The sequence below is a fragment of the Antechinus flavipes genome, chromosome 3 (genome assembly GCF_016432865.1).
Source record: "Antechinus flavipes isolate AdamAnt ecotype Samford, QLD, Australia chromosome 3, AdamAnt_v2, whole genome shotgun sequence".
Lineage (NCBI taxonomy): Eukaryota > Metazoa > Chordata > Mammalia > Dasyuromorphia > Dasyuridae > Antechinus > Antechinus flavipes.
This window is the reverse complement of record NC_067400.1, coordinates 575,279,364-575,293,240: the sequence shown is the minus strand read 5'-3', so window position 1 is coordinate 575,293,240 and position 13,877 is coordinate 575,279,364. Positions and strand designations below refer to the sequence as shown.

Sequence of the window (13,877 nt, the reverse complement as noted above, 5' to 3'; positions counted from 1 at the left end):
GTTCAGGTAAATTCAGATCTTTCTAAAATTAGCCTGTCTGTCATTTTTATATAGAACAATAATTTATTACTTTCATAATAAGTATGTTTTCTGATTGTGCATCCATTCATTTTCCATTTTTTTGTCAACTCACAGAGCTGCTACATTTTTGCATATATTAATCCTTTCTCTTGTATATAATTATTATTTTATTGCTCTCTAGACTAGTTGGATCCGTTCACAGTTCCACCAATAATGTATTAGTGTCCCAGTTTTCCTACATCCCTCCAACATTTATCAATATCTTTTCCTATCATTTTAACTAATCAGAGATGTGAGATGGTAAATTAGAGTTGTCTTAATTTTCATTTTTCTAATCAATAGTGAGAGCATTTTTTCATATGACTATAGATGGCTTTAATTTCTTCACTTGAAAATTGTTCATATTCTTTGACCATTTCTCATTTGAGGAGTTACTTGTATTAAATTTGACTCAGTTCTTTATATATTTTAGAAATTATAATTTAGAATTACAATTCTAAGACTATAATTCTAAATTATAATTTAGAAATTTAGAATATTTATCAGAAACACTGTAAAAATTCTTCCCCAGCTTTGTACTTCCCTTTAATCTTGGTTGCATTGGGTTTTTATTTAATATAATCAAAGTTGTTCATTTTGCATTTGTATCTGCCCTTAATGAGTCTTTTGCACCTAGATTTTCCCTGTGAATTAGCTATAGCCAATACCTAGTACTGAAAAACTGAATACTGTTGATCTATTCAAGTCTCTTCAAATTTCCTGCCTGTGTACCAAGCCTGTAGAATCGGAAGCTATATATTTTTCTTACCCAACATTATTTCAATGAATATAACCTTAAAAAAGAGCTCCTGTGCACACAGTGCTAAATCTTATGAGAATGAGATACCTGATAAGTCCTTACATCACCTGAATAGAAGACTCCCTCTTGATCTTTTTTGTGTGATATGTGGCCTTTGAACATTTTCCACTTGTATGTTTGGTCTCCTGACTGAAATAACTTCATGTTATTTACAGATGTAAGGATGTTACTATAAGATACCCATCTGTGGAGCATTTCTCTAGAAATGTAGGCAGGAATTAAGAACACTTTGGGATGCTTGAGGGGGATATTCCTGATGAAATCATAGAGCATTGAAATAGGGCACAACTTGAGAGTTCATGGTATTGTAAAAAAAATTTCCTGATCTGGAATCAGCCAAGATTTTAAACTTGATTCCTAACAGCTACTTCCTAGTTTTGAAAAGTACTTTTTACAGTTGAAAGACCAAGCTGCATCATTGGATCTAGTGCTTTTTTTTTTTTTTTTTTAATTCATAAGGGAAAGAAAATAAAGATGGAATGAAATTTTTTTACTTCCAAGTATGGTTTGGTTTTTTTTGGGGGGTCAGCTGATATCTCAGTTCTTTTCAGTGTTAAATCTGAAACGCACCATATAAACCTGCAGTAATTTATAGGGTAGTTCAAAATCTAGCATAAAAGTATTCATTTTTGCCAAAGACAGAAAAATATTGAATCTGAAGAAGAGACAGAAGGGACCAGAAAAGACTGATCCATTAAAATACCTGGCCGTTCTTTTAGGTAAATTATTATTTAGAAGTACCTCTTTTATTCTGCATCTCATTTTTTATTTTATTCAAATCAAACAATAAAACATTATATTTATCTGTGATACTTAAAGTTTTTTAAATAGTATTTTATTTTTCCAAATATATACAAAGATAGTTTTTTAACATTCACCTTTGCAAAATCTTGTGTTTCAAATTTTTCTCCCTTTCCTACTTTTCCTCCTCTTCCCCAGGACAGCAAGCAATCCAATATAAGTTAACCGTGTACCATTCTTTTAGCCATATTTCCATATTTATTTTGCTGTTCAAGGAAAAAATTATTTCAGAAAATGGTTTTACATCATCTACATTTTCTAATGCACCCATCCCTCCTGCACCTTTCAATTTGTCACAAAGAATAAGAGAAATAACAATTCAGCAAAATTAATTGATACACAGTGGGGGAAAAAGTAACATTTTTATGAGTACTATTCCACACCATGTCAATCTATATCTACAATGACAATGGGAAAAAGGGTAGCTTCTCATGTCTCTTCTTTGGGGCCAAATTTGGTTACTGTAAACAGTTTCACAGTTTCAGTTGTTTTTAGTCTTTCCCATTTACATAGTTGTAGTCATTGTGTAATACTGTTTTTTTCTGGCTCCATTTATTTTACTTCAGTTCATAAGCATTTCTGTATTCATCATGTTCAAATAGTACTGCAGTAACCTGTTGTCTTTATTTCATATCCCAATTGATGAACAGATATTTATTTCATTTCTTATTATCTAGGACCAAAAATGCTGCAATAAATATTTTGGTGTATTTGGAGCTTTTTAGCCTTTTAGTTTTATCATTAATATCCTTGGGCCTATAATCAGAGCTGCAGAGTCATGGAGTCAACTTTCATGGATTGTTTTTCAGAATGGCTGGATCAATTTAGAGCTGTACTAAACTATGTATTTACTGCCTATCTTTCTATTCCTTCAACATTTACTGTATTCATTTCTCTCTTTGGTATCTTGTTGACTTTAAGGTAAAATATCAGAATTGTTTTGATATCTATTTCTCTTGATTATTTGAAGCCTTTGGGGACCTTGTTCCTATTTTTTGGCAAGTTATTATTGACAAATGGCTTTTATGTTTGCATTCCTATTAATTTCCTATTTATTTTGCATAAAATACTTTGATCCAAAAACCTTTCCCCCACTTTCCATTCTGGTTATTTCTCACCATGTAATCAGAAGTATCTGTTTTATCTTTTGTCGTCATTTCTATCTCGTTGGGCTTAGAATTCAGTTTTTAGCTATCACTTTTATCTGATTTTCACCCCTCCCCTCTCCTCCTCCTTCCCCCTTTCTCCCATCTCCTCTGGTCTAAGTTGAGTTTCTGCCAGATTTCTTAAGATTTTTTTCTCAGTTCTTGTCAAATAAGTAATGTCTTCTCAGGACAATACTGGATTTTTCTATTTTTAAATAATTTAGAAGATTGCTGCTAATTGTATAGTTTTGATATCTGGAAATTTGTATCTTTCATTTTTATTAAGAATTGTTTATCATTTTGTTTAGCTCTGTAAGGATTGCTAGTTGACTAGTTTTATTAGCATAACAATTGGTTTATAAACTAATTTTATTTTGTTATTATAGCTGATAAGCTGAGTATAACTTCATATAGTTCCAGAAATGCTAGTGATGAGACAAAAGAATTACCCTATTAATTGAAGACATTAGTTTACTTAGAAAACCAGGAAGAATCCGTAAAGAAGCCAATTAAGACAAAAGTTTTATTTAATAAAGTAGCAGCGTATAAAATCCATTTATAGGATTTCTACAAAGCAATAATAAAATCCAGGACAAGAATAATAGAAAAGGAATTTCCATTTAAAATAACTACAAAATGCATATAATCTAGGAATCAATACCCACGCACACTGAAGATTTTTGTAAATTTTTGAAGTTAAATAACTAGAGGAATATATTCAGTGCTCATGATTAGTACCACAAAATGAATTTCCATATTGAATATTATGCTAATCAATCCATTAAGGGGAAAATTAATTTTAAGGAACAAAGGTTCTGGAATTAGATTTCTTCTTGTCCTGCTTATTTTGCTGTCCATTTTGTTAGCTGTGTTTTACAAATATTTGCCATCTTCAAATTTGACGGCACAAATAGAAGTAAGCGTGTGTGTGTGTGTGTGTGTGTGTGTGTGTGTGTGTGTGTGTGTGTGTGTATAGACACATTCTGTCATTCTGGTGATAAACTTAAAATGTTTTGCACATCTACATTAAGTACATTAAGTTTAAACCTGAAGTTTTGGTTTTTTGGGATTTTTTCAAATGAATCCTGCATGTTTTAGAGTCTAGAATAGAACTAGAAATGTATCTTGGAGCAGATCCACTAATTTCTAACTAATCAATTAATAAACATTTTTCATGCCTTAGATTATGTCTTTGGAAAAATAGCAATAATTGTCTTTGAAAAAGGGAATAAACCAGAAGAGCAGTTAAGAGAGAGTACTTTGAAATCAAAATATTTAAGTGCTTTTTCCCTCCATAACTTGCAGTCTATAAGAAAGACCTCCTGGTCCTTTTATTCATCAGAATTACATTTTAGTTGGGGAAGTAATAAGCCTAACAAAACACAGTAAAAAAAAATAATGTGAAGCTTGAGCCTCAAACATTGTGGAAATTCAGAAGAAAAATTAAAATGGGGAAGAGTGGTGCTATTTAGTGCAAGAATGATGAACATGGGCCCTTTTCTTCTAGAATGGTCTTTTGTATATGTTTATTGATTGAAAGTAGGGTTGATAATTTTGTCCCACATAGGTGTGTAATATGTATAAAAGATTTTATAAACTTGAAAGCATATAAAGATCAGTTAACTGTGAGAGGGATAGTATGATGGTTTTTAAAAGAGGGGTGCCCTGAAGGAGAACAGAGGGAGTCAACAATATTGTCATAGAAAAGAATTAGTATGACTTTTTTGTATGTGACAGTGAATATGCTGGCTTTGCTGGAACCAAAGCTTGGAAATAGTTGTGACATTGGGAAGTAGGGGAAAGAGGCAAAAAATTGGTAAAAATCAATCAATTAATATCAGATGCCTGCTTATATTCCTGGTATCTAGTAGGCTTTTAGAGTATAAAACTATTAATTACAAAAAATTCTCTCTAATTTTGCAATATTTTCCATTGCATTCTTTTAATTCTATGTTGCTTTGCATTTACCATTTATATAAGTATCCTACAAGCAAAGGAATAGAATAGTCCATTACATTCAAGTACTACTGTTCTTCTTTGGTTATCTTTGCCATTTTGTTGCTGATGAGATGAAGTCTTAGAGTTATTTTGATTTGCATTCTTCCATATAGTTATTAGTAGTTAATTTTTCTTTTGAGAGCTATTTATATTTTGATCAATTATCTATTGGAGAATGACTTTTGGTCTTTTTTTTTCTCCTGTTACTTTATCTAGTATACCAAACCATTATCCAAGAAATTTGCTTCAAAAGATTTTTCCAATCACTCACTTTTTTTTTGCCTTTCAATTTTCATGTACTTATTTAAAATTTGTGATTGCTTTCAATTCTTGTTTGATTAAATTTTTATTTCTGTGCATATCAAGTATATAATTTGCTCTCTTTTTAATGTATGGTTTTTAATATTCAGGTCACATTTATTTTGGAATATGTATGACATGCTCCTAAATCTCATTTCTTTTGTTGCTTCCCAATTTTCTGAGCAGTTATTATCATTGAGTTTTTTCCCCCATGTAATTTATATTGAATCCTATAGATTATTGTTCACCGTTCTTTTCTAATTTTTTAAAACCAATAATAGGAAATGGTTTTGATTGCTATATGAGTTGTCATCATAATTGGGTAGTACTACTAATAAAGATGACATGGTGTAGATGAGACAAAACTCTGTGCCACATGATAGTTCATCACTTAATCAGAGTTTAATCTCTGCCTAGTCTGGTTGGGGGTAGGACAGTTATTCTTTGAAAGAGGTTCTTTTTTCTTCTCTATTACTCTTTGAAAGTAGACTTAGATTCTAAGGAAGTTTACTTTTATGTGTTTATATATATTTTTATAACAAAGCTAATATAGCCATTCAGATTCTTATCACCTTTATCTGGACAATATATTGTCCTTTGTTCTAAGGTGTATTCTCTTCTAAATCCTATTAATTTTCCATATTGTCTCTAACCATTTATGAAAATGATAAATGTAATCTTATAACCAATGAATGAAGTTTGAGTTTGCTAAGAAACCTTGATTCAGGCGGTATTTTTAGTTGAAAGATTATTCAATATGTCTCTTTCCTTCTGCAGGAACGCCAAGGTCGTGTGAAATAAAGGCAGCTCTCCTGCAATGACTGCAGCAATGGTTGCATCTGAATATCCTTCTGAAAGAGAGAAGAAGAGAAATGACCTTTGAAAGAATTAGGACTTTTTTTCTTAATTTCATTGACTTCAAAGAGACGATTGCAGACTTGCAGTTAAAAGTATTGGAATTTCACAAAGACATAGGACTTAACTGGAAAAGAAAAAAAAAAGAAAAAAAAAGAAAAAAAACTAAACAAAAAATCCCTCTAGGTAGTTTAGGTGAAAAAAAAATGTCCCCTTTATTTTTCCTTTGGTTGTGATTTCAGAGCATAATGCTTTGTTTTTTGTCTTTTTACTATGTTTTTCGGATTTTAAGGTCCGTAAATGGCATACAGTTTTTCTCTAATTTTTAAACCCTTTCCTCCCCCCCATTTTGACATTTGCACTTGGAACACCGAGTTGTGAAGGTTTTGGACATCCACCCCAAAAAGTGGAATTGGTTTTTCCTTTCCGAACTGGAAGAACATATTTATGAAGAATTTTTGTCTAGAAGAATTGAGCAGAGTGTTACCCAAGGTTGTGTCTCTGAGGGTGGTTCATTTTTCTCTGATCCTTTGTTACTCAAAGTAAAGTACTAGGAGTCCTAAGAAATGTTCTGTTCTTGTACATTATACAGATTAAGTCAGGATTAATTTGATTTCAAAGCTAAGAACAGTGGTAAAAACTTGTTTACAGAAAATGCATTTTGGAAGAGAAAAATATTGTAAAATGTGTAGTGAATGTTTCTTCAGTTTCTTGTTCAGCCAATGAGGAAAGGGCACTGCCTTTCTTTTTACCATTAATCACTTCTCAATAATAAACGTGAGATCCTGTTGAGCATCACTTCTTGTACCATTTCATATTGAATATTTAAAAGCCTATTTGAATTTGGAGAAAATTGGTGTGCCATGTATGAATTTATTGTGATTTGCAAGGTAAGAAGGAGACATGTTATTTTAGACTTACAAAGGGGAATGAACTCAGGTGTGCTTTTTACATTCTGGACAAGATGACCTCTCCAGATCAGAGTGGGTAAACATATATAATGTACTTCTACATACCGAGTTCCCAAGGGACATTGCATAGGAAAAGGGCTCAGAGAGAAGGTTATCCCACAGCCTGCCCAAAAGCAGGAACACGAAACGGTATGATTGCCCTATGCTGCACATTGTCAATTCATTTTAAGTACCCCAGATTGTAAGTATGGGATTTCAGACTTGCTTCATCTTATTCATGACAGGATTTCATCAAAATTTCGCAGACGCAGGAGCTAGAAATTTCAGTAGGGCTAGGCTTAATCCTTGCAATCACAGCAATATTCCTTTTTGCCTTTCTCCTATAACCATATAGATTTTATAAATTCAAAATCACAATTCAGTTTTGTGCCTAATTTGAGGGTTGCACAGATTTGTTTGCATCAAAATTGATATCTTTAGTCATCCATTAAGAATTATCACAAATAAGTATCTTCTATCTTATGTTTACATAATTTAAATAAGTTTTAGTCAAGCTTCTTCCACAAGTTAGGGAAAGTTAGGACAAGAAGCAATTTTTGTAAAAGAAAATATTCAAAATGAGTACAGGTAACCTTTCTAATAATCAGTATTGCCACACTCTTGCATACTTCTGGACAGTCTCAATTTTAAGTGTTGTAACAAGCTTTGCAAAAGAGAGCCTTTGTCGGACTGGCCAAGTTTTGATTTTGGCAAACTGACTTATTTTCCTATGTTGCAAATAGCCAGCTTACCTGGAGGAATTGATCTCTGGGTAATGCCTTGTCTCAGATAATTCAGAGGAGGGAGGAGTGCCTGTAGACATATGTTACTCTTTCAATTAACTTGGGTCCCCACTTGAGCAGTTTTCTCTACTTATACAGGTAAAATGCAGGCATAATGAAGTACTCCTGTATTTCTCTATTTCTAGGGATTTTAAAGAGAATATTTTTCTCCTGAGACTAGGGAAGGCCTGCCTGATAGATTCCCAAGTCAACTGAAAATTTGAGATAAGTTTCTACATTTAGAAATATTAACTGGATACTTGAAACTCCTATTTTCCTGAAAGTTGTGTGAACTAGATCCTACTTGTACTTAAATACAAAATCAACTACTGTACAGCCTTGGTAGCTCTGGTTTGATATGTAGTCACAAATATATGAAAGTAAATTCAGGAGCAGTTTTATTCTGAATTTTCTTATTTCCTAGTCAAGTTGGATATGAAATTATCCAACATGCTTTTCAGTTTAAAATGCTTGCATTACAGAGTAGTTTGAGTAGTTTGATTTATAATGTTGCACTTCTTTAGCTGTTTTCTAAAAATGTCAGGTTTTTTTCCAGCTGCATCAATAAAAATGCTCTCATCCCATTGTCTTTCTCATAATGTGCTTTTTAGATTTTGAATTTTTATGATATTGAGACCTCCCTTGTATAGTTTCATTGATTCACTATGCAGAAAAAAAGCAAAAAAAAAAAAAAATAAAAAAGAAAAACTTTTCTAACCAAAAGCAACTTTTCTTCAGGAAGTCACCTCAATTTTAGAACTTAAATCTGAATGCCATATTCAGTTTTCTGAGCTTGTGAATGTGATGTTTAATGTCTGACCTAAGATCTGTCATGCTTATAGTAACTTAAGGTGTGTTCTAAGACCCTTAAAGATGTTTCTCATTAGTTTGTAGAATTACATCTTTAAAATGTGATAGCATAATCAGAAATTTCTGGTTAGCACATTAATAATGGAAGAGATTGAATAAGGCACATTTCTAAAATTTTAGCTTGAATCCCATTTTAAATACTGGTGACACTTTGCTCAATTATTGTTTCATGGTCCTTTTGCATGTTTTAAATGTCAACTCAAACTTAAAATTTCAGAAGCTGCTAAGTAAAAATTTTTGATGTAGAAAGTTTTGAGTACAGATATTTCCAATATTCTTTTTCACCTAAAGAAAAACCATCCTAAGTGACGAATGCCTCTAGTTGTACTGTTCTATGTAACAGCCCTGAAATCATACAATAGGTATTGAGAATTAGGATATAGAAAAGGCTTTCCCCAGCCTTCCAAGGAGCTGTGATTTTATTAGTATGTGTATCATACCAATGTGTTATCAGAGATGTGGATCTGTGCACTCGATCCAGTTTTGTAGTTGAAACTAACTTCTATGGACATGTAGTTTGAGGATTGAAGACATTTTCCACTTCCACATACCTGACAAGAACTCTGACTGCTAAAAGAGTACTACTTCATAATGTCTTAGAGCAGCATGTGACATTTTTAGGATGACTTGTTTTTCCTGAAATCATCAAACCTAGGTTTGCTTCTTGGCCAATTCTCATTGCTCAATGTAGAATGTCTATTTCCTTATTGAAATGACTATCTTTCAAACTGAAGATTGTACTTCCCTCAAATTTTAGTACCCTTTTCTAGTATCGTTGGCTTCTTTAGATCTTGTTTGTGTAATGGAATCAAGACCTTTCATATTTTCTTCTTCTGGAATCCTTTCCCAGAAACAATGCCCTTCCTAAGCTGAAACTCAAGGAATGAATAAACTACTAGAAATATATGTATAGTGTAACCAAAGTGGAGTGCAGCAGAATGATCATTTTTTTCTTTTTTAAGTTAAAATTTTCCAAATTTTTCTTCCCCCCCATGACAGCAAGCAATATGACATAGGTTAAATGTGAAGTTTTTAAAAATATATTTCTATATTTGTCATAAGAAAAATAAAATCAAAAAGAAAACCATGAAAAGCAAAAGATGAAAATACTAGATTCTTGGATCCACCTTCAGTCTTCATACTTCTCTGGATGAAGGTGGCATTTTCCATCCCAAGTCTACTGGAACTGCTTTAAATCACCTTGTTGAAGAGCCATGTCCATCACAGTTAATCACATAATTTTGTTAACTGTACACAATGTTCTTTTGATTCTGCTCATTTCACTATCAGTTCATATGTCATTCCAGGCATTTCTGAAAAAGATTATTCTTTCTGGAAACTGGAATATCTATTCTATGCCTATTTTGTGCCTAGGCACTAATTGCTAGGAATTAGAAGACAAATTATAGTTCCTGCCCTTGGGGAACATTTTATAGGACAACATACATAATATGTACATGCAAAATATGTGCTAACATATGCATGTGTAGGGAGTGTGTCCCACTGCTCTTCTAAGCAGCAGCAGTTATGAGCTTTAAAGGAAACTGGAAACTTTGAAAGAAGAGTTAATATGGAATTATCCTGTATGAAGGCAGGAAAAAATAACCGTGTAGTCAGAGGCCAGTTTGCTTATACTGAAGAATTAATGAGGGTGAGCAAGTCTTGAAAGGTAGGGGGAGTCCGATTATGAAAGGCTTTAAATGACAAAAGAATTCCTATTTTATCATAAAAATAGGGAACCATTAAAGCTTAAGTGGGCAAGTTAGATGGTCTAAAAGGTTTTTTAAAATAAGTTTTAATTTTTTAAAAAACAAAAGAATGTGATTCCATCCCTTTAAGCACTGTTGCATAGTAGAATTTAGAAACACCTAGTTTAAAATTTTACCTCAAATATTGAATTAATGTGACTGCAAAAATTTATTTTTAAATTCTGAATTCCAAATTCTCTGCCATCCACCATGTTTCACACCCCTTGAGAAAAAAATTAGTTTCTCTGATTATTAAGGTCTATTTTTGCCTTTGCTTGTAGATCATGATTGCTAACCCTGCGGTTTGTTTTTTAACTTCAGCTGAAGCATATTAAATTCTGCTTCAGCTTTTTACTTTAGTTTTGTGTTTTCAGATGCATCTCTTGTAAACGCATTTGATTCTAGTTTTTAATCCTTTCTGCCATCCACTTCCATTTTGTGATGAGCTCATCCCATTCACATTTATAGTTATGACTCCATACCATTTTTTTTCTCATTCTGTCCCTCAAAAATTTTGCTTCAGCTACTTCTGTCTTTTTAAACATTCCCCCTCTTTCCCCATTCAAACCTCTTTCCCTATTAAGATTATACTCAACTGAGTGTAAAATGTTTTCCTGTTAGAGCCAGTTTTGATGAAAGGTTCAAGCATTGTCCACCACCATTCTTTACCTCTCCAGTATAAAAGCTTGTTTTTGAGAAAAAAATCCCCATTCTTCCTATCCCTTTCCCCTTCTCCCAGTGCATCCCTCTTATTTAGCCCTTCATTTTTTCTAAAGATCATTTACTTTCTGAATATATCAGAGCAGTTTTCCTTGGTAATTTCTTGAAATAGGATGCCTACGCCCTTTCTTTGATGATGGCTTTCAGATAGATGACAGATACTTTAAGAATCATTAGACTGTTTTCCAGGCCCCATGAAATCACTCTTGTTTCTTTTAACCTTGTTTCCTATGGAATCATTAGCTTTCACTTGCCCTATTCTAATTTAAGGCTTTTTTTTTTTTTTCAGTGAGCTTTTGTAACTTCCCCCAATTTGATCAATGTTTAAGGAATTCTCTTTAAATTTTGTGTCTTATTTACCATTTGGCCAATTCTGCTTAATTTTAAGGTATTCAGTATTTTATGTCTCCTTGGCCAACCTGTTCTAATTTTCTTGCATCACTCCCATTTCTTCCCAATTTTTCCTTAACTATTCTGTTTAACTCTTGTAGAAATTTTTGTGGAGTTTGGGTCCAGTTAGCATTTTCCTTTGAGGCTTTTTTGGAAGCCATTTTCAAGCTCTCTGCTGAGATTGTTTTGACTCTTTGGCTTATTTTGCCATTTGTCAAAAATGCTTTAGAGAGAAGATTTGAGAAGTCAGGAGCCCATTGAAATTGTCCAAATGAAAGGTGATGAGAGTCAGATTTAAGATAGTGGTTATGTGAATTGGGAGAAGGGGATAGATGGGAGATTGGTTATAGAAGGTAAGGGTAAGAACAAGAATAATGGATCTTACTGATTGGAAGCATTGTGGAATTCTCAACAAGAGACATTAGGCAGAGGGTCTAAGTTGATGTATTTATATGTATATAGTGAACATCTAGTTGGAAATGTACAAGAGGCTGTTGGTGATAATGGGGAGCAGTACTTGGGAGAGAATAGGGCTGAATGTATATGGATAAAGGAATTGATTCCCTTTTAAAATAGCATTGGCTTTTTGGCTGCATTATTTAGTGACTCATTGGACTTGCAGTCCACTGAAACCCTCAAGTCCTTTTCATAAAAACTGCTGTCCTACTTGTGAGACTTTTGTCCCTATTGAAATACATCTTCAATTCAGCCCCTTATTGTAGAATGCCAGAATCTTTTTAGATCCCGACCTATTCAGAGTATTAGTTATCTAAACTTTTCAACTTGTAAACAGTCTTTCAAGAGTTGCTGTGGCTGGAAACTTTGCAAAACTCATGGTGAACCTTTTTGAATTGTTGGATGTGTTGTTTGATGTGTGTTATCCACAAATGCTTTTTGGGGGTTCTCTCAGAGTTTATTCTTTGCTGTCATAGACTTCAGAAACCCAAGGTCTTCCTGCCAGGTAGATCCTCCTTCATTTTCAAGGAGAACCATTATATTAGGGAGCTGATGCTGAGACATGAGGCTGAATTGGATTTAAATGAGAGCTATGCAAAGTCTTTCCTCCGAAGCCAGTTGGCACCAGTGGCAGGATATAGATTAGGACTGAATGCAGTGGGAAACCTTGACCTTTAAAAATGCCGGGTAAGGACCATTCTCAAGTACTCCCACAAAGCCCTTCAACTACCAAAGTGGGAAAATTTCAATCAGGTGTGACATCTTGCCTTTACTTGTGAAGGAGAACATGGGTGAGGTCTGTGAGTGAACTTGAATGTAATCTTTAAAAAAGATTCATCCCATTCATTTTTAATTTTACCTAATTTTTAAAAATTTGTTTTCTTTCTAAGGATATCTTTAGTTCTTTGACTAGAAAGGAAAAATAAGATGCACTATGGGAACTTTGGATTCTAGAAGGCTTTCTAGTCCAACTTGTTTTTCAAATAAGGAAACTTTGCCAAGAGGGGTAAAATTCCTTGGTATCGATTACACAGAGGTGAAAATTTAAACTTCTAATTCCAGAGTCTGCACTATCTAATTATGAATGGTTTAAATTTTATTATCAACAGTTTTCCAAATGAAAGATTTTCTTTTGAGAAATGAAAAATTGATAACCCTGTGGTTTAGCCTCTGAAAAGAATAGACTGGATCTGGAATCAAAAGTTCTAGGTTGGAATCTAAGCTATGCTATTTCCTGTATTATTTTAGTCAAACCAGACAGTCTCTTTGGGCTTAATTTCCCTCAGCTATACAATTAAAGGAACTAGTGACCTTTTAAGATCTTTTCCAGCTAGGATCCTCTGATTAGGAGCCAAGTTATCTGATTTTAATGTAAATATTAATATTTAATCATAAGAGCAACCTTCACATTTTAGAAATTGGGCCAATTTTTTTAGTAGAGATATTTAAATATCCTTTTTTTTTCCTGGTTGTTTTCTGGTAGTGGAATTTTCTTGCCCAGAGATTTCAGAATTATCCCAGCCAAACAACTTTTTCTTATAATTCCAGTATTTAGTGTGGATTACTATTAGACAAAATTCCCTCATTCATCCTAAAGAACAAACATGGAAACATTTTGTCTGCTATAGGAGACATGACAGGCCAAGTGATTTACCATGACAGTTAAATTCCTGGAGAGTACAGGTCTACCAACCTCAGGGATTCTCTGCTAGCAGCCTCTGAAGACTATTAACCTTAGCTAACAGGGTCAGGCTGTTCTTATTCTGCATCCATTCTATTCTTTCTTCCAAATGGTGCTGCTCCATAATCTTTTGTCTTTCTCCTTCCTAAGCCACCCCCTCAAACTCTCCCAATATCTTTGTCTTTAAGGATGTCCTCAACCCTGTTTGACCTCTCATTAGACTTAATAATCTTTTATTGTAATTTATGTTTTAGTCCCCTAGTTTATAGTGAATTTAAAAGTTAAAAATGCCATTTTGTAG

At 33.2% G+C, this 13,877-nt stretch overlaps 1 protein-coding gene across 1 annotated transcript in view; it reads left to right on the top strand.

The window, feature by feature from the left end:
• Positions 1 to 6,777, top strand: part of YTHDF2 (YTH N6-methyladenosine RNA binding protein F2) — a 36,876-nt gene extending 30,099 nt beyond the window's left edge. Inside the window, exon 5 of the mRNA XM_051988028.1 lies at positions 5,902 to 6,777. Coding sequence (XP_051843988.1) covers positions 5,902 to 5,925 — 24 coding nt within the window. The 3' untranslated portion in view covers positions 5,926 to 6,777. The remainder of the gene's footprint in view (positions 1 to 5,901) is intronic.
• The last annotated feature ends 7,100 nt before the right edge of the window (positions 6,778 to 13,877 follow it).